Raw genomic sequence first — 25,587 nt, 5'->3', positions numbered from 1 at the left:
GTCTGAGTGCTTCACAATCATCTCATCTCACATAATGTTTGGAGGACACAAACTGCTGCATTAATCAGTGTCTATCATTCTGTTTCATGCTTGTCAACCTCCACTGGTTTCCTCTCATTAGGGGCAATAAAAACAATCTGCAATCAAAACAATTGTGACTTAATCAGGCAGACGCATCATTATCCCCACTGGCAGAATCATTACGGTTATTTGAAGGACAGCTACATCCTGATGTCGTGAGGAAAGACTGATGTATTGATGCATGACATTCAAAATATTCAAAAAAAAAAAAAAAAATATATATATATATATATATATAATAAATCAATTAAAAAGCTCTCATGTCGTATTTCAAGCGCCTTGAATTTATTATCAGTATTTTGACAGTTTAATTATCCATTTCTCTCAGGCTCTTTATGGCTGTGAGGAAATAAAGCACAGGCTCTGCTGGCAAAAATCAAACAAACCTAAGATTTTATATTGGTAAAACATTTCATGAAATAGAATGGGAATTGTTTTTTAAAGAATAAATCCAATAAATCAGTTTGTTCACATAAAGAATTGCTGTGAAAATATATAATAAAATGTGGGGAAATATAATAAAAATAAAAATAATAATAATAATAATAATAACAACAATAATAATAATAATAAATACAATAAGAAAATGTCTCATTATGTTGTACAGCCAGAGTGTAACAGAATAAGGGAAATAATAAAAAATGGACAAATGAATGTCACGTTTTCAGTCACATGTGTGCAAGAAGTGTCTATAGATGGCGCTCTTGCGTCTTCTTAGTCTTCAAGCCCGCTTTCTGCTTTTGATTCCTCTTGGTTTTTCTTTTGGATGATCATTGGAAGTGAGAATGATGCCGATTTCAGCTTTATATCGTCCATTTCAGAGTTTCTGGTCACTGCAAGATAAAACATTGATTGATCACATGACCATAACTATATAATACAGTGCTCCTGATGAGTGATGTTCCTAAAGTGATCATATTTCTTATAATGACAACACAATTTTTTTTAACACAGACCAACTTCCATTTTATTTATTTATTTATTTTGCATTCATTTATTTTAGGATGCCATTTAGCCTACATGTGTTGAATATAAATGTTAATATATTTATATAAATTAATAAATATCAATTTGTGTATAAATGTGTAATTTTTGATGTGTCAGATTTAAAGTATTGATTTAATTAAAATACATTACTGGAACCAAAAATTCTGAAGCCAGTAATATATATATATATTTTAAAATAGATTTTAGATTAATTGTTATAACGTAATTTAAATAACACAATATATTATTTGAATTATAATAATAATAATAATAATAATAACAACATCGGGTGACCCACACAACAATAATTGTGAAATTAAAGATAATTATAAATAAACCCTCAAACGGGGAAATATAGTGATGTGAATTTAATAATAATTTTAGATTTTTGTCTATTATTTTTTATTTTTATCATTAGGTGAAATATGACATTCATTCATTAATTGAATCCATTCAGCAGTGACTCTTGTTCATGTAAAACCACTAAAATACATCTCTACAAACTTTAATGAACTAAAGTTATACACTGCGGTCAGTCCAGCCGTAATATTTTAGCATTCTTAAACGAACCAAACCATTACGAATACCTAAGCTGATCCAAAACAAAAATGACAAGCATATAATTATGCTCTTCTGAGTGATTAAGCAAATAATTACAGCATATCTCTCTGCATGGTCAATGAGACGGTTACTACAGCTTTCGCTCTGACGACACACTGCAGAGCGAGTAAACAATAACATCATCTGACAGACAGAGAGAGAGAGGAGAAAACTCCACTAAACGGACTAATCAATGTTTATTAAAATCCTAAATGACTTTGATGAGCTCGTCTAATTTGTCAAGCGTGAGGCAAAGCAGAGGGAGGCCTAATGCCACCGTGAAGCGACCTGCTATTCTTTTTGGATCTGCAACTCAGTCACTCAGTGTGTGTGTGATTGTGTGTGTAGTTGTTTATGATAATGATGTTTATGTTGATGATGTAGCCTAAAAGATGTTTATCTGAAGGTGTAACAATGTAAACAGGTTTTCTGTCAGGAGTAGGTTTATGGTTAGAGGATAGAAAACATCGTTTTGCCAGTATAAAAGTAATAGAAGAAACGTGTGTGTGTGTGGTTTTGACGCGGCGGGTCACACACACCTGGTGCTCTGGTGCGCTGCGAGCGGCGCTGGCGCCCCCGTGTGGCTCAGAGCGGGAAATCTGCTGGGCTGCCCGCGCAACGTCACCGTGATAGTGGTGGGAGCTTTCAGTCCTGCACACAGCACACACACATTAACATTACACACACACAGTTCAGTTTCATGGGGACTTTCTATAGACACAATCCCCTGGTTTCACAGACAAGGCTTAAATAGTCCCAGACTAAAAGCTGTTTCAACTGAAAGAAACTTGCACTGATGTTTAAAATATATCAGTGACTTGGTTTTGTCTCAAGATAGACACCAGTAATGTATTTTTTTTTTAAATCGACGTTTATAAAAATGACTTCAATATCCTAATTAAACCATGGCCTAATCCTATTTTAGTCTAAACCCTGTCCGTGAAACCCAGTAATGAGTTTTATACCGTACCAACATAAGTTTTGAACGTTTTAGTATAGGCTAAGTTACCCCTAAACTCAACCACTTCCTGCATTTCGTTACATTTTCCATAAACATCATGGTTTATAAGCAGTTTACACATAAATAAATAAATAAAAATAAGATGTATTATTATACCTGTGGGGGCATAACAAGAACTCACACACATTAGGGATCTCATACTATGAAATATCTTTAAAAAAAGAACACGAAACACGCCAGGGGGTACAACCCATGAAAAAATGGGAGTGTGCTATTAAAAATAAATTAAAGAACAATAACAAAAATGAAAAATGTTTCATTAATTTGTATATTCATTAAATTTCATTAAATAAGTAGCCTAAGCCAACAAATACAAGAAACAACGGTTAAACACGAGTTAAATTGAATCAATTTGACTGTGACTTATTAAAATGACTTACATTATTTGTTGCCATGATTTTTTGATTATATTACCCGTAACATGTTCTGTACCCAATTAACAACCATTTAACAGATATAGCAGACAGCAGAGAAAGAGCGAGTGTTTACCTCAGCAGCAGCAACTTGTAATGTGATCATGTAAAGCACATTTACCATGAACAAGTAATTAATAAATTCATGTTTTTATACATGAAGCAGGTGAATGCAACTCATAGGAGCTACAATTTTAATTTTAATACACCGCCTATAAAGAATTGCCACTATAACAGCAGAAACTAACATTTTTGTTGATCTTCTTTTGGAGGCATTTCATAGTTTATGCGCACGACTTACCACATAAAAATGAATCCTTGCTGATTTAATTATTTTGTAGCGTTTAGTCCAACACATTCCAGTATTTGATAAAAGGATACCATTCTTTTCATGTTGTGTATAATCCATTTCGTGAACAATGTCTGTATGTTTGTGGGATGTAGCTGAAGGAGCCAGAGATAGAGTTGCATAATGAACGTATGAACAGTAACACTATACTGCATACTATTACATACTACACACATGATTCAATCAATATTAAACATGCTATATGTTAGAATAATGCTACACATCTAAATACCCTTGCATTGTGAATCAAATTGTCTTAAATCTTGTCAATAAGAGCAATCCTGCATACTGCACAGTATACACCGTCTACATAAAAATACAAAATATTAGCATACCGTACACAGTCCAACACTTTGTATTGCATTCGACCAAACAACTATGTATTAAAAATCCATAATTCGTTTTTTTGTTTGTTATTTATTTGGACTGTTTTTACATTGTAAACTGCTGCAAAAAATAGAGAACACTTATGCATGCAGTTGGGAGATGGAAACAGAAAACAGAATAATAATGACACAAAGAAGAGGTTGAAAAAATGGTTTGCTGTTGGGGATTTAATGAATGTCTTTGTGAGTAGAGCAAGCATTATGATTTACATACTCATCAAAAAACAACAACAACAGGTAAACAAAGAGCAAAACTGAGAACAGAAGCAAACAGAAAAATGGAGCATAAAACAACAGTGAAGTGGTCACATGAAGCACGAACCAAGCCGCTGATGTGGGAATTGATCACGACTCTCATTTTAACAGCACTGCCATATAAATATTCTGGTCCTCTGGACGTTAAAGCCGTTTTGAGTTAAAGGCCGACCCCTAAAATGAACAACTTGCATAAAATGACATTAGTTTGTAAGCTGAAGATCACCCAATAAAGCTCTTTAAATGCTTTAAAATAAAAACAGTACAAATCTACACAAACGTTAATGGTACGTTTACATGCTCCGCTCAGATGCTTCTCATGGACTCGACCTTTGACCTTGCAGCTACTCTGGTGTCTCTACTCATCGCGGACGCCTCTGTTTGGTTCGCTGTGTCATCAGTGGCGACGAGGACGTACCCGTGCTCTGGCTGGAGACGTGGGCCAGTCCTGGCAGGCTGTGGGCTAGCTTGGCCAGGCCGCCGTTGGTGAGGAGCTGGTGGATGGCTGTGGTTTTGGTCATCCCGGATCCTGTGGACACGATGGGCACCGTCCTCACGAGTGTGCCGCTGCCGCCCGAGCTGAGCGAGCTCAACACCTGCCCCTGACTCTGCGGCTTCCCTCCGCACACCTGAACACCACCACACACAGACACGATCAGGTGTGTTATAAAGAAAGCATAGAGGTATTAGTCAAGAGATGCGTTTTGAAGCAGTGTTCTTGTGTGACGGCCGGCACCTGTGTGGTGGAGGGGACGCCTGGTGATTTAGTGTTGATCTCCTGCAGACTGAGGCTGAGGCCCTGCAGCAGACTACTGGCAGAGGGAGCTACACACACACACACACACACACAAAAAGAGTCAGAGAGGTTGTGTTAATGAAGTATTCCATCACTTGCTCTCCAAGAGATCCTCTGCAGTGAATGGGTGCCGTCAGATTTTAATCGATGGATGGAGTGGTGGGGATTCGTGCAGTGTTTTTATCAGCTGTTTGGACTCATTCTGTCGGCACCCATTGACTGCAGAGGATCCACTGGTGAGTAAGTGATGAAAAGCTTAGTTTCTCCAAAGTTGTTCTGATGAAGAAACGGCTAATTCTGATTTTTGCATGAGCTATTCCTTTAAGGCGCAGTCACATTTACTTCAATTAAAATTGTATGCAAATTTTGAGGATGTCAACTCGTGGCATATTCGACTTGCTTACTCATCATAGTATTTATTCTATTGATCTATATGATCTTGATGGCAGAATGTAACGGTGGTGGCACCTTGCGCAGTGGCAGGGGCCTGAGCCTGGACAGGAGAGGAAGACCCGGACATCACGCTCCCCTGCAGGCTGTGAAACGGCCCTTCACTTGAACCCAAAGCTCCAGACACGTCTGCCAAACCTGACCTAAGAACACAAGACAATTGAATGATTTTTTTTCTTTCTAAAAGTTTATACAAGAGTTTTATGTATAAGTGGAAACTTAGAAAATACAGAGCAGATGCAGGGTAATGGAGGTAAGTGCTGGAACATTATCTGACCCTGGACTATAAAACCAGTCATAAAAAAAAAAAAAATAGTAAAAAGAATTTGAAATGTATACGTCATCTTAAAGTTGAATGAATTAGTGTGGTTTGTTAGAATAGGACAATATCTGGCCGAGACAAAACTGTTTGAAAATACAGCATCTGAGGGTAAAAAAAAAAGAAAAAGAAAATATTTGTTAAAGTTGTCCAAATTAAGTTCTCAGCAATGCATATTACTAATCAAAAATTAAGCTGATACATTTACAGTAGGACATGTACTAAATATCTTCATGGAACATGATCTGTACTTATTACAACCTAATGATTTTTGACATAAAATAAAAATCATTAATTTTGACCCCTATAATGTATTATTAGCTATTGCTACTAATATACCCATGCTAGTTATGACTGGTTTTGTGATTCAGGGTCACATATTTCATGCCATCACATAAATCACACAAATGTCACAACAAAAACCGCTATCAAAATATAATACAACAATCAGGTGATGTATCAAGATCTTCATTACACAAGAACACAAACAGCACTGCTCATTTCCTTCAGATCAAAATCCTGTTCACACCATCAGGAATGTTCCGTGGGAAAATTTGGTGTGAACCATTTTAATTTGAGTGAACTGCTGTTCATGCACTGTTCAGACCGACACAAATACACAAATCTGAACAGCTGTTAAAAGCATGTAAATCCAGAGTAACCTGGGTATTTCTGCTTTTCTGTAAGTGCCAATTATTGTCAGAAGGAGTCTGCATTTTCATTCACTTTTGTATGCATTTACTTGAACAGACAAATGGCATATGAATTTCAACTAGATTTTTGTGCATTTGTGCTGGTGTAAAGAGTGCCTTTGTTTCTCTTGTACAGTCTGGTGTGAAGAGATAAATGTACCTTTGTGCACTGAGAAGCTCCGACAGCTCTTTGGCCCCTGATACCGTCTGGCCCACCGTCAGTCCGAGGGGCTTTCCTGACAAACCCACTGCACACAGAACACCAATACGAATGTAAACACCTTAGTTTTATGTTCTCACAAGTTTATCTATTTTATGTACCGTATTTTACGAACTAAAAGTCACACTTTTTTTCATAGTTTGGCTGGTCCTGCGACTTATAGTCAGGTGCGACTTATTTATCAAAATTAATTTGACATGAACCAAGAGAAAACATTACCGTCTCCAGCCGCCAGAGGGCGCTCTATGCTGCTCATTGCTCCTGTAGTCTACACTGAAAACATAGAGCGCCCTCTCGCGGCTGGAGACGGTAATGTTTTCTCTTGGTTCTTGGTTCTAAATAAATGCGACTTATAGTCCAGTGCGACTTATAGTCAGAGAAATACAGTAATACTTTTTTCCTTTTATCAAGGATTGGTACCAAAGATAACAGTAAAGGCATTTATAATGTTACAAAGGATTTCCATTTCAAATAAATGCGGTTCTATTCAAAGAATCCTGAAAAAATCCTCAGGGTTTCAAAAAAACAACATGCATGACAAACAAATGCTTTTTGAGAAGGAAATCAACATATTATAATTTCTGAAGGATCATGTGACACTGAAGACGGAAGTAATGATGCTGAAAATTATACATTTCAAAATATATTAAAAAAGAAAACAGGATATTTCAGGGCTCCATACTGTGGCCACTGTGTTTTCTGTTCTATAATTTATTAGTCAGTACATAATACAGCATTTGGATTATGCCATGCCACATCTTATTCTTTTTTTGTTAATAAACATTTTGCAAGCTTGCCATTGTATGTTTGCCATTGTATCCTACTGTTTTGTTGTTTATTTAGAATAACAATGAATCCATATTTTGTTTTGGTCTTAAAAAGTGAAAGGTGTGAAGATGAGAGCATAACAGACATTTATCTTTTTTCGCAACAAGCTAATTCGGAAGTGAAAATGTCCGAAGCCAGTCTTTTAACACAGCTAAAGGGGAACTCCCCTTCACAAAATCAAATCACAAATAATGCTATTGATGAAAATGAATGTGTTGAATGTTAACTATAAACTATGATAAAAGTTCATCAGCATGCATTGATTTATCCCATAGTGGATAACCAGTGCTCTCTTCTTTCAATACCACGACTGAACTGTCCTCTAAAACCATCGGGTATCATGTGAGAACTACAGTAGTAGTACAAGTCTCAAAACTCATGTGATGAATTAGTAGATGAATGACTTTATTTATTTATGTACAAACTGATTAGGAAGTCGATTTGGAAGACTGTGAAATGTATTTGTTTTTTAGTACACTTGACTTCACCAAAAAGCACAATACAAAATAATCAAAGAATCATATGAGACCCAGTAAACCATGAGAATATTATTTGTGACATTATAGAGTTGTTTTGTCTAGTGTGTAAAATTTCTAAATAAAGTAACTTAATTAAATTGTGAGGTTTGGAAATTAAATGTTTTGTTATTACACAGAGTGTAAAGTACCAAAACAAGGGACCGTTGAGAACCAACACCGAATTTCAGTTAAAATGTGAATGGTCCAAGACCCTATATAGTATATTGTAGTGTTGTCAAAAGACCCGGTACTTTGGTACCAAGTCGGTACTAAAAAAATGAAAATGTGACGGTACCAGGTTTCTTTAAGTACAGCGCTATGATTTCCACGAAGCAGAAAACGTGGACGGAATCTCATGAAAATGAAACTGGGATCTTAATATGGACAGTCATGGAATTTGTCAAAGTTAGCATAAATTAAATCAAATCTCTGTATGGACCAGTAGCTGTAAGTGTTAAGCCGCAAATGTTGGTTGAAATCTGAATCCTGCATGTAACACCAGTGTCAAAATAAAAGTAGCCCGTCAAAATAAAAGTTTTACATGAAGGCATTGTGCTAGAAATATTACTATTATTTAGTAGATTGTATGTGAAACTGCTGCTACCGTTTTATTTTTTAAACAATATTTCTTCCATGTTTACATTTTAATTAGAGCCCGACCGATATATCGACTGATATGAGCTTATTGCATTTAAATCGGCATCTGCGTTTATAACGGCCGATGAAGCATGAGAAACAGAGTCTCATGCTTCACTCATGTTATGAGTGTTGCATAGTTTGCCCACCAGAAGGAGCTCCACAGTTGCAGAGAGTCTGCAACTCCACTATAGAAGAAAGCGATCAGCCAAGCCACGGAGATGTACTGTACTGTTTTGACGGTGAGTCTGTCGTTCGTCATGTGAAATGATTTAGTTCATACACTGTATATAAAAATGGTGTGGTAGTTCTAGCTAACGGTCCTATCATTATCACTTCTAAATATTCTGTAACATCACTTACAGCCGCTAATGCATTGCTATATTAGATTAGCCACAAAGCTAATACCATGTTTATCAGTGGAAGAGTGTGAACGTTAATAAGAGGTCAAACTATAACGTTAGCGTTTATCTTATTCTAAATATATCTGCAGTGTTTCCCACATAATGACCGCGTAAGGGGCCGTTCACATATCGCACCTAAAAACGTGTGGAAAACACTAGGCGCGCCGCTTTTTCCTTCTTTCTCGGGTAGAAGCGCTCCTGAGGCGCCTGCCTTTGCTAAGCAACCATGACCTGCTCTCTCCATGAAGACGCGGAAATTTCAGCAAAGGATAAATGGATTTGCAGCACTAAAAATCGCTCGCAGTAGCTCTGTTACTAAATGTATTTCAAAATGGCAATCCATATACAGCTATGAACAGCTGTTCCTTCATCTCGGCTCAGTTTTCAACGTTGTTACGGGAAAGGATGAAGCTGATTGGTTAGTTCTTGTCACATGACCCGCGGGGCGCTTGCGGCATTCTGAAAAGTTAATTAGTTTTTAACTCGATGCTGTGCTGACGCGCCTGGAAAAAACGGGCGCGCCGCTTCCCTGCACAAAGAGAAGAGGAGGAGAAATATAGTGTAGTTCCAGTAACTGCAGTAGGTGCGTCAGAAATGATTAAACCAAAGGGGACATGTAAATAAATGTGAGCTGAACACGATTTTTTTCTTTTTTACAGATTGTTTCAAAGCAGCTTTACAGACATAACTGGAAAATGTTGTAATAATATGGTTAAATATAAGTAGGTAATAGGTCATACCTATTGCTTGACAAATAATATATATATATATATATATATATTTCTCATTTTTGCCTATGTAGGAGATCCCTGTTTATTATTATTATAATTCTATTGATGACACGAGTAATGATACATGGTGATATTATTAATACACATGCTTATTCTTTCTCTGTCTCTCTTTCTGCCCTACAGATGGCTGAAAAGGGTGAATGCTGTAGCAGCAAAGTGTCGGACTACTTCTGCAAATACTTTAACTTTAGTATTATAATTTATTTACAGTACACACACAGACTGTTAAAACCAGCTTCAACTGGAAGAAAGTAAAAGTGTTAAATGTTAAAAATCAGACTGTTTTTTGATCATTAAAAAATATATACTTTTGATGTGCAATTGTTGTGCATTGAGACCGTAATCTAAGGCTTTAAAAAAAATAAAAAAAAAAATAAAATAAAAAAAATCCGTTCTGGAAAATGGTTTATACAGTCCACATACATAGAACAGGCAGATATTTTGCTATTGAATGTTGTGTAAGCGCAGTCTATAGGAAATGGGTCTAATATCCAGTTTATTTTCAAAATCAAAATATCGGCTTATAAATCGGCTATTTTCGAGTTAATATCGGCATCGGCCCCCAAAAATCCATATCGGTCGGGCTCTAATTTTAATAGAAAATCCCCTTTATTTATCCAAAAAAAAAAAAGGTTTACATTTCATTAAGACAAATTTATCAAAAAAATAAAAATGAAAAAAAAAACTTTAAAAAATTGTAAATAAGTATAAAGAATGGCATTGGTTTTATTTTTAGTGATAAAGTGTTATTTCTTTTTTTAATTAGAATATTTTTGTGTTTTGCTTTGGTACCGAAATTGGTACTGGTATCGGTACCGAATACTGAAATTGAAATGGTACCGTGACAACACTAGTATATTGTAAATAATGTATTAGTACAGGAAACTAGTAGTAGTAAACAGTGGTGAGACATTGTCTCATAAAGGAGATAACGTGTTTGTTGTGTGGATCTGATGTCTAAGCCTAGTTTACACAAGCAAAAATGATTAAAACAATGGCTTAACAACAGACCTGAAACCCAAGATCACCCAAAAACGAAAATCGTCAACGTTGCACCAAACCTGTATGAATTTCTTTCTTCTGTTGAACACAAGATATTTTGAATAAAATAAATGTGGAAAAGTAAATTACTATTTTCATTTTTCTGTGAACTATAAAGTCATCAATCTGACTGAAAACTGCATAAAATGAATATTTTCTGATTCCGCCCAATCAATACACCTCATACAGTGTAACCAGCGCTCAGTGGGCTGAATGGTTTCATTACCTTCCTGAGAAGTGGATCCAGCCGTGTTTCCCGCCGCGTCTCCGTGGGAGACGATGGTGACTTTGATCTTGGCTCTTTTGGAGGCTTTGGTGGGAGTGGGACTAGGAGTCTGTCTTCTCTTGAGGTTGAGCCTCAGGTCGTCTCGGTCCAAACCCTCCACCTGCTCACTGGGCACCGGCACTGAAACAAAAAATTATGAAGGGGTAAGCATCAACAGTCTCAAGCTCACTGAGGGTTCAGAAGGTGCCAATACAGGGAATATAAAATACCGCAGTGGTCTGTGGGTACAGATTAAGATGCTTCCAATGCATTCAGACCCAAAGTCATTTCAACATCAGTGTATACTGTACTGCACATATTTTGTAGTTTTGACGAGCATCTTGCAAAGTAGTAAAAACTTCAAATCTGATAAAAGGATTTAGAGAAATGTGTGCACGAAATGATCCATGTTAAATGTCTAGTATCTAACATTTTACATTTTGACCAAGGAATTTCATTTTGGTGCATCATAGTTATTGTACCACTAAATAATAAATAAACAATAGCTGATACATAAGTGTTGAGCCTATATAAACTTTCTGTTGGCGATATAAAGCCAATATCTCAAGATTTAATTTCAAGATAGTTTAATTATAGCGTGAATAATTAAATATATATATAATTTTTTTTTTCAAAAAAATTACTGATACAGTTACAAATAATGTACAGATTCATCTGAAAAAAAAAAACTAACTTTATATAGAATTTTATAAGTATATTTAACAAGTACAGAAGTTATTAAAAACCTGAATAAAAACAAAGTAAGCACTAACCAGTAATGTACTCGGTAATCTGCCTGATCGGTGTGCACTAGCCAGGTGACATTTTACATACAGCACACAGTGAATATGGCAGTGGCAAACTACATGAGCGCAGCATATATTGAGACCAAGGATTTAATGTTGCTTGCGTGTGCATGTTCAGTGACATTTGAACTCTCCTGTCTGCATCTAATTAACACAGGATCCTTTGCATGGATGAACCACAACACATATTAAATGCAGGTTACAATGCACACAAGAAGATCTAACAGCTGGCTTTGCAGAAGCTTGCTATTGTTCATTAGATATTCAAAAAGACTTGAGAATGCCGACAACATATGAAAATATTTTACTATAGGGGATACCTTTCAATTATTAGACATATCTTTAAAACAAAGACATTAATGAAGAGAGAATGAGAGCTGGGTTTTCAACTGTCAAAATAAAAGTCCTGTTTTAGACCCTTATCAGCCAAACAGAGAAACATTTTGGTCAATGGCAATAGTTTAAGAATGCAGTGGCTATTTGCACTAAGTGAGTATAGCATTTTGTGATGTGTTTTTAACTCAAGTGCAAATAGCTTTAGATTATATTTACATTATGTTAAAATAACAGGATTTTCTGCTGTTTATACCAATTATTGCAAATAGCGGCAATGATCTGCACCTCAGTTTTGTAGTACATTATAAAACAGTATGCAATAATGTTTTGAGTATAAATTATAATTTTAAATTCAAATTATTAAATGGATGCCACCTTACTGACCGATAAAGCCCTCCCTACACCTACCCTAACTCGACCCGATACTTTATTTTCAACTTTTCGATAATTTCCGTCATTTTTATTGAACATAAATGCCTTTCCGAAGTAAAACGAGATTTGAAAAGGTCTCGGGAAAAAAGTTTTGCAAAGGTGGATTCGAACTCAGGCCGATCTTGACAAAAAGACTGCGATACGCTTAGCTTCTGCCAACAATGCAGGCTATTTGCACTTAGTTTAAATAGACACTGCTTAATCAAATAAATAAACAGGCCTATGTGATTTATCAGTCAAATACTACTTTAAATGTTTTGAAGGGTCAAAAGCCTAACAATGCACACGTTCTGTTAGGAAGAAAAAAAATGACTCGTTTTATTTTTTTCATTGATTTGATTTAAGATGCATTTTGCCAAGAATGTAAGGTTTGCAAGCAGTCATTACTTTAAGCATTCGCTACTGTTAGTGCCTTTAGCAAACATAAGCTGGTGAAACCGTAAAAAGACAAGACAAACTATTTTTAGCAGAGAAGGCAAGATGAAAGGGGCAGACTGATGGACGACAGAAGGAAAAAAAGAGATTGATAGATACTCACCAAAGAGACATGATGGGCTGCCAGGAGGAATGCTTTTCCTCACCAGCATATTATGTTTCATAAAAGCAGCGAACTGAGCTGTAGCCAACGGAAGACAAAGATGGAGAGAGTGAAGAACGAAAGTAGAGGGGATAGAAAAGACAGGAATCACACACAACATTACAGCTTGATGGGATCTGAGATTCTCCTCAATACAGGGAGGACGTGCCTGTAAATCCCAGAGGGTTAACGTTAGCTCTTCAACTGTAAACGGCGTAGCCCTCATCATTTAACATGCACAGGCATCAGCAGAACAGCTAGGGGTTAAAAGAGGCCCATCAGGTGTAACCATGACTCGGTTATGCAGATACACACAGGACAAACTCGCGTTCAAATACAAAAATAGAGTTAAAGGAAGGGGACAAGAGACATTACTACTGGATTTTTTTATGAGTAATGTAAAAAATGGTTGCCAGTTTTATATTTCATGGATCATTTATCCCACTAGGCAAAAATAACCAAAAATAACAGCACATTCAAAAATGCATCCTGTGTGTGGGGTTCTGGGGCTGAATCTGTGCATTTACACACCTTGTGCTTGCTTGTGTGTGAGCACAGTTCCTGAGCGCTGCATGTGGGTCTTCAGCAGCTGTGTGGCAGTAATGAGACTGGATTTCTGAGCTGGAGAAAGTCCCACCATCTTGGGTTTGGGGCTGGCTGTAGGACTGCTGCAGACACTGGACATATCCTGCAGGGAAAACATGATTGCAGAGGTCTGAATTACTTCACATGATCCATGGCCTCTTTATATGAACTAAAACTAAGTTCTGATTGGTTTTAGGCATGTTCACATGTGGTTACTAGTTTTTGTAGGGCCCTATGAATTCGGTGAAGTGGAAAAGGCAGAGAGAAACACTGAATTCTCGCCTTATACCAAAGAGATTGGCAAATTTTGGATGAATAAATCAAAAGCAGAGCTGTACACTTCTTTAAAAAGAATTGTAATCTAATAATAATAATAATTTGTATTATTATTAAAGAATTTTTTTTTTCAATGTTTTACATTTAAAGTGCAAATCTCTGTTCAGAAACACTTTTTGCCAAAAATATGAAATAAAATACACGTTTATTTAAAATCATAAATCCAGATAAAAATTCTAAAAAGCCTTTATAAACTCAATTAAACAATCTTTTAGATTATTACAATTTAATTAAAAATGGAATTAGAAAAAAAAACTCCACAAGTGTATTATTTATTAAACTTGTAATAAATTGTTATTTTATCAATTAAATTTTTTTTTATTATTACTTAATTTTACCATTAAAACGGAATCCAGAAAAATTTATAAAAAATAAAGCCAGGGAAAATAAAACATAACAGAATAGAAGTTATTTATGAAGTTGAAGATAAAGCTGACAAAGTTTACACATATCTCCTGATGTATCCAACATTCACCTCTGACCCAGATGGAGAGATAGGTACCCTCACAGCAGGTGAAGAAGGTCGTGACCTCTCAAGGTCAAAAGGCAGCTCACGGCGAGGTTTCTTCTTCTTCTCAGCATCCAAATCTCGAGTTTCACCAGAGCCGTGGCCATGGCTCTCAGTACGGGTCAAAACTCCTGTCAGAAAATCAACTATCTCATCCTGAAAACAAAGGAAAAGAAAAAGACTTTAGAATTAAGAATATATAGAACACAAAAGACAGATCACGTATCAGTGCAAACGTTTCAAATCAGCTTTCCCTAAAATTTGCCTATGTTTTTCCTCTGGATGACCCGTGAAATCATGCTTAACTGATTTGAATACTAGAAATGTGGCGAAGAGAAGTGAGAAGCACTGACCTGAATGCAGCGATCCACCATGGTCTGTGTCAGGCCTTCGGTCTTCATCTTAGTGGAGTTAATCCTGTAAAGAAAGCAGAATGCTTTCAACCAGGGCTGGGGGATATGGCCAAAAAAAATATCACTATTTTTTTTTCATATCAGTCGATATTGATAATCACGATAAATGTCAATCTTTATTTCTTTCAAGTTTAAAGCCAGATTTTTGTGGAAAAGTGGAAGTTGTAGAAAGAAAACCATTGATTTTCCTTAAGGAAATGAATATCTTAATAGAAAAACGTATTTTTTAGTTTGTGTATTTAATATCATTTCAAATCAAGAAACCGGTTTGTGCTGCCTGATAATATTTATAATAATATTACTTTTTTTGTCTGTTAGGAATGCACATTTGATAGTAGTAGCAGCTTGAGATAGGATGCTATAGTAGCATCATTTAAAATCATGACAAACAGTTAAACCACACATACAGCATACCTTAATAACATGGTAAAACTATAACTATGGTTTTTAGGTATTTGTATGAAAAAAAACAATAGAGGGACACCAATAGCCAATAAACAATAGCCACCCACCGAGGGATTTCCAAAAAGCAGAAAAAGGTATGAAAGCGGTTTCTTTCTTTTTGCTGGTGTTGACAGGGAATTCCCTCGGTTTACAAAATAAAATAAATCTAAAAAAGAAATTGTAAGGATAGAAGAGAATCTAGTAAATTCAGTATTGGCAGGAGGAGTTCTTAAGCCTATTCTGTACAAATTCTGTTTGATTCTAATGGAACTGAATCAGCCCGACGCAGTGTGGTAGCAGAGTTGTATTGGGATTGTTGTTTCTAAAGTAACTGAAACGGAGTTGTAAAATTCCAACGCAAATGGAAACGAGTTAGTTGTTTTGCCCAACATACTGTGGCAAAGTAAACGGTTTTAAAAATATAACATAAAACCCAAAGTACTGTTGTTTTGTCCATGTACTGTGATAGGGTTACATTTTTAACAGTTTAGTGTTGAGAGGTGTAAAGGTCATTGCACACTGAGTCTGAAATTTTTGTATGCATTTTTTTCGTATTTGTGATCCAAAAAATGGTCACGCACAGAGACCTTGCACACTGAGTCCGACTCACCATTCACCACCACCAAAATGCATTTTTTTTTTACATTCTATGGTTTTTACGTATGTGAAAAACGCAGAAAAATCGAACCTGTTCTGAATATTTTTTTGATGGACAAAAGTTTCGGAGGCAGTGTGCAAGCATGATAGACATAACATGAGGTTGAATAAATTTTTTGACGTGCAAAAATTTTGCATGCGTATTTCAGACTTAGGCCTTAAGGCCCGAAGGAGCATGGAGAAGTGAAAAATCTGGTTTAGAAGCCTGATGTAGCATGGCTGTTTTATTAATTTGCCTCCAAAGCACAGGGATTGTGAATAATTAGACTAACAGGTATATGTATATTAAAAAAAAACAACTAGATAAAGATCAGTCAGTGAAGGAAAAGAAGCCTATTGATTTGCTGAACACAATTAAACAAGATTGTGAAAATGTAAGAGCTGATGGTTAAATACATAGCTAAGCACAGCTCTGTAGGAATGTTTGATGGGATAGAGAAGGCAGATGACCCCTACGAGTGGGCTATATCTCAATTCAAAAATTATCCCAAAATACTGGGTTACTAAGAAAAGATTTGAAAAAATGAAAACCGAAAACAAGTTGCTTAATTCTTAAGTCAGAGGCTATGTCACATCATTGAGAAACTGTGAGGCTGAAGAGATCATTTTGAAGGAACAGACAGTGAAATTGAGAAAAGGAATTTCAAAGTCCGAAACATTTAGATGTTTGCATGAAGGGACAGCTAGACAGTTAGTACATGCCCATTCCAAATCTGAATAAGATGAGAATAAATGCGAGGAAGCCTTTAGTCAATGACATCAGTCTTTAGATGATTCTGTGAGGATCCCAATAGCTCCAGTGTGAACCAGACAGACTGGAAATGAGAGAGTTCTTGATCAAAGAAATGACAATGGCCAAGCTGTTAGACAACGGTCTTTTATGGACTTCCAAAGACTTGTTACAGCAGTGGGTACTTTTCACTCTGATAACATGGATCCTGTAGAGTTTTTGTCAAAACTGGATAAGGTGGTGGATGTTTATAGTGTGTCAGATGAAGATGCTTGTAGACTTCTTATGATCTGCATTCCTCGCTCATTAACTAGTGCTCTCTCAGCAGAGGTTCGTGACAAAATAGCAGACAAAGGTGCAAGGAGAGATTCTCTACTTAAACTTGCTGGGACTAATTTGGTTAACTTGAAAAAGATAACTGTGGTGACAATGCAAATTGGAGAGCATCCTCTAGCATTTGCATCCAGGTTGTGGGAAATGTTCAACTGTTACAGTGGTTTGCCAAATGCAACTAAACAAAATCTCACATTTAAGTCTGCATTAATTGCACAAGAGTTGTTCACACATGCGAGAATCCATTGTTATGCATGTAGATGTAAATACACAATACGAACAAATCATTTCCAAAACGAGACAGCATTTCAATGAAAGAAGTCAAATGAAAGCTGTATAATCTAGATATCCAGTCACTGCATTTGGCAGGAGAGAATGTTCTAGATTATCTAATGGTTTGCATCAGAGAACAAAGAGATTAGAAAGATTTAATTCAGAAGGTGTTACTCTCTGTTATACATGTGGAAAAATGGTCACATTGCTAGACTCTGTCAAGACAATGAAAGACCTCATTAAAGATTCTTGTGGGGGAAGGGGGGCAACATCATCTTTTTGGTCTCATTTCAGGTATAAGCATCAAGATTTAAAATGTGTACCCTCCTGGAGAAAGATGATCTAGTCATCTGAAGAACACGGATAGGAAAACCAGTGGAGCCACGGGACTTACAGAAGAGAAAGGACGTCTTAAAGAACAGAGTGATCATCAGAACTAGAAATCGAGAGATTTCCAGACCTACAAGATCCAGAACTCCAAGCCTAAATGATCTAGAATCCCTGAGACCCAATGGCATGAACGGACCTGATGGAACTTCACAAACTGCAACAACAGCTAGAAGGACTTTTCCAAACTGAAGTGAATGGCCAAAGGAAAAGAGAAACAAAGAGATGAAACCATTTTCAGAGACTGTGGAAAGCTGTCTTATCACCAAGATGGAAAACAAGAAATGAGAAAACACAGACTCTCTGCACATGACACCAGAAAGAGACAGAAATATGCGTACTCCAATGCAGAACATTGTCTACTGAATGTACACGTGGAAAAAGGACGACCACACTGAGAAAATAAACACAATGCAAGTGACAAAATGAAAACACAAAAACTCACAGACACAAACACAGACAGACACTAGGCTTGTACTGTCCTCATGTTCAGTACATTTAGAAAATGTTGCTTGTTATGTCTCTAAAAGTGCTCCACTCCTTAACCGCCCAAAAACATGTTTGTATGTCATTTTGCCAAATGTGAGGCAAGTCCCTATGATAACTTTGCCTAACTGGATGGAGCGATAACCAGTGTGCATGAGGTGATGGCCCAATGACGGGTAAGATTCTTCTTTGGCCAGAGGGGGACAACCTAAGGCATGGCTTCACTGCCCATGGGCACCTACCCAGGAAGAGATGTGTAATCTGTGAAACGGGAGTGAGTGTGATGCTTCTTTTGGGCCAAGAGCATCAGAGGGAGACTGTAAGAATCTGTAGTCTGCCCTGACCCAGTTTCCACTCCACAATATGTTTGATCATGCTCATTTCCCAAAATGGCTTTATTATAGAGAAGAATAAAGTCAATAGTTATGTTGTTTGTAGACCACATAGACGTGCTGTTTAGTAGCACCTTTGCACAATATATTGAACGTTTATCAAACTCCACATATCGATTTATAGAGGAAAATTATTTCGAGATAATTATCGTTATCGAATTATCGCACAGCCCTACTTTCAACCAGTCTAAACAGACATGTATAAAAACATGTGTGAATGTCTGAAGACACAAACCTCAAGTTGTCATCTGACCCTCCAACAACTACCATGCTGTTATCAGCCTGAATCTTCTCCCTGAACTCCTCCATGTTCTCAGGACTGCACTGAAGAGCGTTCTGACCGACCACAAACAGCACTGGAGTCTTCATGTCCAACAGAGGATCATCAACATCCTGACAAACACAATACTTCAATTCTATACCTCAGCCAGCAATGTTAAATGTATCTGCTAAATGTTTTCATGCTGCTCATCATGGCAAGAAGCAGTGAGAAACTATGAACCGTTTCCTCTTACCCCTCGGGGCCCACTGACGGTTTGGAGAGGGAAACCCAAACACACAATAGCAGTCACATACTCCATAAGGGACACCTGGATGCAAACACAGACATCTATAAATTTCGCAGTTTACAGCAGAACATAGATGACAAATCAGAAAACTAATGTTAAGAGAGACTTACATGACAAGAGATCAATGAGCCCACATTCCAGCCCACCAAGATAATCGGCTTGTGAGGAAAGTGACTGTGAACCTAGAGCAAAAAGTTAACAAATCTTTAAATACACCACATGATTTGTTTATTATTCATTATGTCATCACCCAAGATTAATTTTATGGCAAGAATATAATAATTGAAAACACAATGACAAATAATAAATGTGTGCAGAGTTTTAAGAATATATATATAAACTACATAATATATTTTTGGGGAAATTAAATGCAGGACATTTTGATAAAATATACTTAATTAGTTTATAAATGATATACAAGAATTAAAACAACATATATATTAGGGCTGCTCCCCAAAAGTCGTCCAGAAAAGGCTCGGTCAACCAAAAATTTGATTAGTCACAGAAAAAAAAAAAAAAAAAAAAAAAAAACACTGGCGAAGTCATGCAGTTTGTGACAGACAGATCGTTAAAGGCTGGTCAATGGTAATACAGTACATTGGGCAGGACATCCAAACTCTTGACTATCATTCATCGACTTTAAATATGGCTTATGATCTGAAATATGGAAGTATTAGCAACTTTACATGGTCGCTCAATCTAATGATAACCTAGAGAAATGTGCACTTCAGTGTCTGTGCGGAGAGTGGAAGCTGAATAGTAAGTGCACTCACAATAACAACAAAACATTGTGCTTTTGTAAAATAATGAAAGCAAACAGGACGCGCATTCTGCCGTCCCTGTCTTTGTGAACTTGAGCACGAATCTCTGAAACTCAGTGTATACTTGCCTTACAGACATGAAAAACATATATAGAGTGTAATGTCTACTTTCAAATGAAAACAAATTCAAATAGAAAACAAATATCCTCAGATTATGTAATCAATATGAAACATGCATATAGATGCATCACTACTGAGGAGATTATGAGTCTTGTCGCCGACTTCATCTCTTATGCTGAAAACAAATAAAGTACTTGTTTATCAATAAAATATAAAAATGTTAATGCAGTTTCCTTAATGTTTTTCCTTGAAACATTCATAATCATTACTTCTGCCGCTGTGCTGTGGCAAGCTTTATGCATGTGCTTGAGAGCTTGTAGGCTGTGTAGGCAATTAGAGGCACATTACTATATTTTCCGGACAATAAGTCGCACTTTTTTTCATAGTTTGGCTGGTCCTGCGACTTATAGTCAGGTGCGACTTATTTATCAAAATGAATTTGACATGAACCAAGAGAAAACATTACCGTCTCCAGCCGCCAGAGGGCGCTGTACATAGACAGAGCGCCCTCTCACGGCTGTAGACGGTAATGTTTTCTCTTGGTTCTTGGGTCTAAATGAATGCGACTTATAGTCCAGTGCGACTTATATATGTTTTTTTTCCTCGTCATGACGTATTTTTGGACTGATGCGATTTATACTCTGAAAAATACGGTATAATGATTTAAATGGTTTGTTAATAATTATGCGATTAGTCGACTAAAGGCTTGTGCACACTGGAACGATTATCACCGATGTTTAACACCTCGTGACTAAACAAAAGGTGCCAATGTGACTGTTCACACTGACACGCAAGACGGCAGGTGTGAAAGCGTTTTTTTTTTTTTTTTTTTACGCCTTGGGCTCACTAGATTAAAAACTGGCCGACCAATGAGATTGGCACTTCAGATCAAATAGGATTCGATGTGTACCGGGGTATTTCTGTTTTTAATTAAGCAGCATCTAATGTCAGGGAGTGAATTTTCATGTTCACTTGGCACATCGCCAGCGAAAATTGTTTGTATATTAGTACAAATACGCATAGAAACATGTCTCGAAAAATGCTCACGATAAGAGTGTGTGATAATTGTTCCAGTGTACATGAGGCTTAATGCTTAAAATAAATGACTTGTGTGTTGTTTTATACCTCAATAACTTTTCCTCTGACTGTGCCAATCATGTGCTCTAAACACTGCGCGATTCCGATGTTGGCTCCACTGCCCACATGAACGTTAATGGGAATGACCTGAATCACCAAAAACAAAACACTGAATCAGTTTTATTTGAATCAGAACCTAAAATGACTATCAATGAGAACATTTATAAAGTATTTTAATTTACAAATTAAGCTAATCTAAATGAAGTCAAGCCTAAATCAGAAATTATGATGTACACAAAATCAAATTGTATGTGACAGCTATATTTGCCTGTTATTTTGCATACCTTCCCTAGACAGGACAGCTGAGATTGCCAGAATCTCATTCGTCGAGAGGTAGAGAAGGCGGGGTTTGTTGGTCCTGATGGAGCGATCAGGATCAGGGGGGAACCAGGAAGTTTACTCTGGAAAAAATAAACATAAATATTCAGAAAACAGACATTTCCAGTTAAAGTCTTTTATATTACAGATATCCTACCACAAATAAACAATTTGGTGCATATTCTGATACAAATTCATATGCAAACAAATAATCCACTGCACTACAACCTGAAAGGGGACATTTTTACAGTTCTACTTAAAGAAACTACACCTCTTACTAGATACCTTTTATTTGCAGAAAAAGTAATACTAATCTGATGACAGAAGGCATATTGTAGATTGCATTCAACAGTTTTATTGGGAAAAATTTGATTGTGTTGATAATTTAGATTCCATAAAAATCAAATATGATACTGTATAGGGATAAGAGGAACTACAGCAACAAAAAGTGCAGTACATACTGGTTTGTTGTGTGAAAGCACACCCACAGCAGGGTCCCATGGCCGCTTAAGGAGCAGCGAAAGAGCCTCAGCCCCTGCCGCTCCTGTTTTTACAGAGGATGACAGCAACATCCTGTCGATCAGGGATGGTACCTAAAAGGGTAAATGTGGAGATGTCACAATCTGAATAAAAACCATCTTCTGTAACTATGGATTCTACACAAACAGTGGTAATATAATAATAATAATAAGGCATCCCACCTTGCTTTTGAGTGTCTGCAGTACATCAAGGTAAGCTGCCAGCATAGCAAGACTCAAAGACTCCACAAGTGTGCTGTGAAGCCAATGTGTCAGCTTTATGTCCCAGTTGATGCTGGCCAGAGCATGGCGGACCTTACGAGCACATTTATCCACCGCTATCCTGCGTAAGACAGGTTCATTACAGGCCTGTGAAGAGCAGAGACACAGAGAGTGAGTGAGAGAACATTTGCATTAGAACAACCATCTATCCATCATCATGTTTCTCATTTGGTTTTAGGACAGGTCTGCTCTGACAGCAGCTGGTCTTTGTTTTGTATTTTATTTTTCTGGATTCTGTGTTTCCTGATTTATTTCAACTTTGACATATTGTGATGAAGGTCTTCAGTTCCCAATTTGAGTTGAATTACTGAAATAAATGAACTTTTCCATGACGTTCTAATTTATTGAGATGCACCTGCTCAGTCTAAGACCACCACTATTATAGCAAGTCAAACAGCCTTTGATAAAAAAACAACAACATTTAACTGAAAGAAGAAAAAAATATATATATAGCATGCAAGTTAAACCCAGTTTTGAAAACTCACACCCTCATTGGCCAGTCTGCTGAGTCTTTCTGCCTGCAGTGCTTTCAATACTTTATTGAAGAGCTTGTTTTGAGCCAGTGACCAGCCAGTCCTAAAACAGATTGAAGAAAATTTGATCACAAACAGACATCTCTGACATAAGAGGAAAACTATACTGTTATATGAACTCCCTCATTCTCGTATATCTTGTCAGCAGCTTTTCTTACTTGTTGATGTGCTCTTCCCAATCATCGGGAGGAGGCGGTCCGTCAGCGATGGTTCGGGCAAACAGAACGTGACGCTCACACTCCTTCATCACACTGCGGGCTTTCTGATTGTCATAGAGAGGCATTGGAGTGGGTGTGACCGTCTCTACGTCGATGGAAATGTCTGAATCACTGTAGCAGATAACATCACAACCCATTATATAATATGATTTTGAAATTATGATGAATTAACTAGCTTTTAAAATGTCTAGGGCCCTAAGCTTTCACCACAACCACTGTTGATCAAAAAATCTTATCAGAATTATTGGTAGTGTTTTTTTTTTTTTTTACAGAAACATTGAATGACCAAAAAAGCAACCCCACCAGTACTAAATTCAGTTAAAACATTTATGCATTCATACATGGTTACTACGTTTTAATTCTAATTACTTAAGTTCTATCATTAAATAATACATGATTATCCTAATATCATATTATAATGCTTGACTGACTAATGTTAAGAGTGTACTTTCAGATATTTAAAAAGTTATGCCATTTTACAAACATGTACAGTATATCAGTCTGGCAAGTAAACTAAAAATGTACTAGCCAATGGCAATTCAGGTGCCAAAATGTCTGTACACATTTGTGCTCAAGAATACTTGAGATGCTAAAGATGTTGATACCAGGTGTGGACAGCTTCCTCGTTTGATAACTTGTGATCGCATCATTTAAAACAGATGTCAATTACAAGTGCAAACAAGGTAAAAGATATCCTTCTTCTATTCTTCACTCACACAGAGGGCTCTGGCTGCCGCCGCGGGGTGACGAACAGCATGCGGGTGGGCCGTGCGCTGCTGGCGTCCGGGTGGGCGTTCCAGGGTTTGGCATAGCTGTGGTCAAGAAACACGAGGTCCAACTCTCGCTCATGAACCGACAGCTGGAAGAGCAGGGACGTCCCCATCCTTCGAGCCGAGGTCTGGAAGTCTCTCTCTCCTACAGGACGGAACATGGTCCTCTAGCCCTGCACGGAGGCTCTGCGGTTCCCACAAAAATGGGACGCTTGCACCGTAAACATCAACCCTGCAGTGAAACAATATGTCAATATCAAGCATCCTGTTAAACAAAGCATTTGCACTTGTGTGATGTTAGTGTCATCATTATGCACTTTACTGCAATTTTATAAAATGAGACCCTGGACCACAAAACCAGTAGATGTAGTAGATCCATGTAGATATTTTGTAATTTTTTTACTGTAAATATATCAAAACTTGATTTTTGATGAGTAATATACATTTCTAACAACTTAATTTGTACAACTTTTAAGTCAATTTTCTCAATAATTAGATTTTTTTTGCACTCAGTTTCCAGACTTTCAAATAACTTGGTTTTATCTTGGCCAAATATTGTCCTTTCTAACAAACTATATATCAATGGAAAGCTTATTAATTCATCTTTCATATTAATGTGTATAGCCCTAAATTTTAATTTAAAATAATAATATTAACAATAATAATTTGACCCTAATGACTGGTAATGACCAGGGACACAAATGAGGTATAATGGAAATAATATACTTATGGAAATAAAAGAAAACATTTACGTGCAAACTGAATGTAATGATTTCAGACTCCTTTTTTTCTTCTTCTACTTTTACATTTTAAAATAACGTAACACAACAAGTGCACATTAAATACAGTTATTAAGAGCACTATTTTCACGATAGCCGTTTCTGCTAAAATACCACAGGTCCTAATAGTTATTTCTACTTGAGTAAAGTGCTAAATTGCTGAAATCTTTAAGATCTTTCTAGCATTTTATTTTGTTAATGACAGCGGTGGCTAATGCAAACTTACCACGTTTACTGTAGCAACAAAAGCAGAAACCAATTTACCATGGTAAATGCTTCTTCTTAACAGAAACATACAATACTCAAGTCGTTTCCTAAATCCCAGCATTCGCAGGTGGTTGGTGTTATAGCGCTTTTTTAGTTAAATGACGGTTAATTGTGTTTTAATGTAATATTTTCAGCTGGGGGCCATGAGTGGCGATGTGATCTGGGCGTGTTTAATGGCCCGCGTTACACAGTCCGTCACATCCATGCCAGTTTGCTACACTTGAGCTTTTAAATCACAATACATTACCTGAAATATCGCCCGTATTGCTCGATTTATGAAGCAATGCGTAGGAAACCGGAAACGTGTACGTGTAGTAGTTACAGCGCTATAATATGGTCTGGCAGGCTACTAGCTCGGAGGCTAACTCTTTTCACAGTACTCACTGCTCAGTATCAGGTTCCTTTCATGTCATCTCGGTCCAAAGAACGGACTTCTGAATAATGCAGACAATACTGAGGAAATCGAGTTTAAGCGATGAGAAAACAAACTCCAACAAAATAATATCCACGGTAATGCAGGTTGAGCTATGGCCGACTGTCTTTTGTTTTCTTACCGCGCCACAGCGGA

The 25,587-nt window shown here is 36.9% G+C and overlaps 1 protein-coding gene across 4 annotated transcripts; it reads right to left on the bottom strand.

The window, feature by feature from the left end:
* Window positions 1–342: 342 nt before the first annotated feature.
* On the bottom strand, window positions 343–25,587 carry kansl3 (KAT8 regulatory NSL complex subunit 3). Of its 4 annotated transcripts, none has more exons than XM_026269929.1 (22): window positions 25,404–25,587; window positions 23,920–24,205; window positions 23,144–23,314; window positions 22,938–23,028; window positions 22,354–22,539; window positions 22,114–22,245; window positions 21,619–21,735; window positions 21,323–21,421; window positions 19,427–19,498; window positions 19,263–19,337; window positions 18,983–19,140; window positions 14,986–15,049; window positions 14,627–14,788; window positions 13,735–13,891; window positions 13,165–13,242; window positions 11,014–11,193; window positions 6,510–6,597; window positions 5,357–5,481; window positions 4,829–4,917; window positions 4,511–4,721; window positions 2,208–2,319; window positions 343–914 (listed from the first exon to the last, which is right to left on the bottom strand). In XM_026269929.1, exons 2-22 carry the CDS (start codon window positions 24,132–24,134, stop codon window positions 899–901), a joined length of 2,598 nt encoding a protein of 865 aa, XP_026125714.1. In that variant the 5' UTR covers window positions 24,135–24,205; window positions 25,404–25,587; the 3' UTR covers window positions 343–898. The 4 variants fall into 4 exon arrangements, with proteins under 4 accessions (XP_026125714.1, XP_026125712.1, XP_026125713.1 ...); XM_026269927.1 differs by having other exon boundaries at window positions 14,600–14,788; window positions 25,404–25,586; XM_026269928.1 differs by lacking the exon at window positions 25,404–25,587 and adding an exon at window positions 25,267–25,397 and having other exon boundaries at window positions 14,600–14,788.

Source organism: Carassius auratus, chromosome 8 (assembly GCF_003368295.1).
Source record: "Carassius auratus strain Wakin chromosome 8, ASM336829v1, whole genome shotgun sequence".
NCBI lineage: Eukaryota > Metazoa > Chordata > Actinopteri > Cypriniformes > Cyprinidae > Carassius > Carassius auratus.
This window is presented reverse-complemented; position numbering and strand designations above follow the sequence as displayed.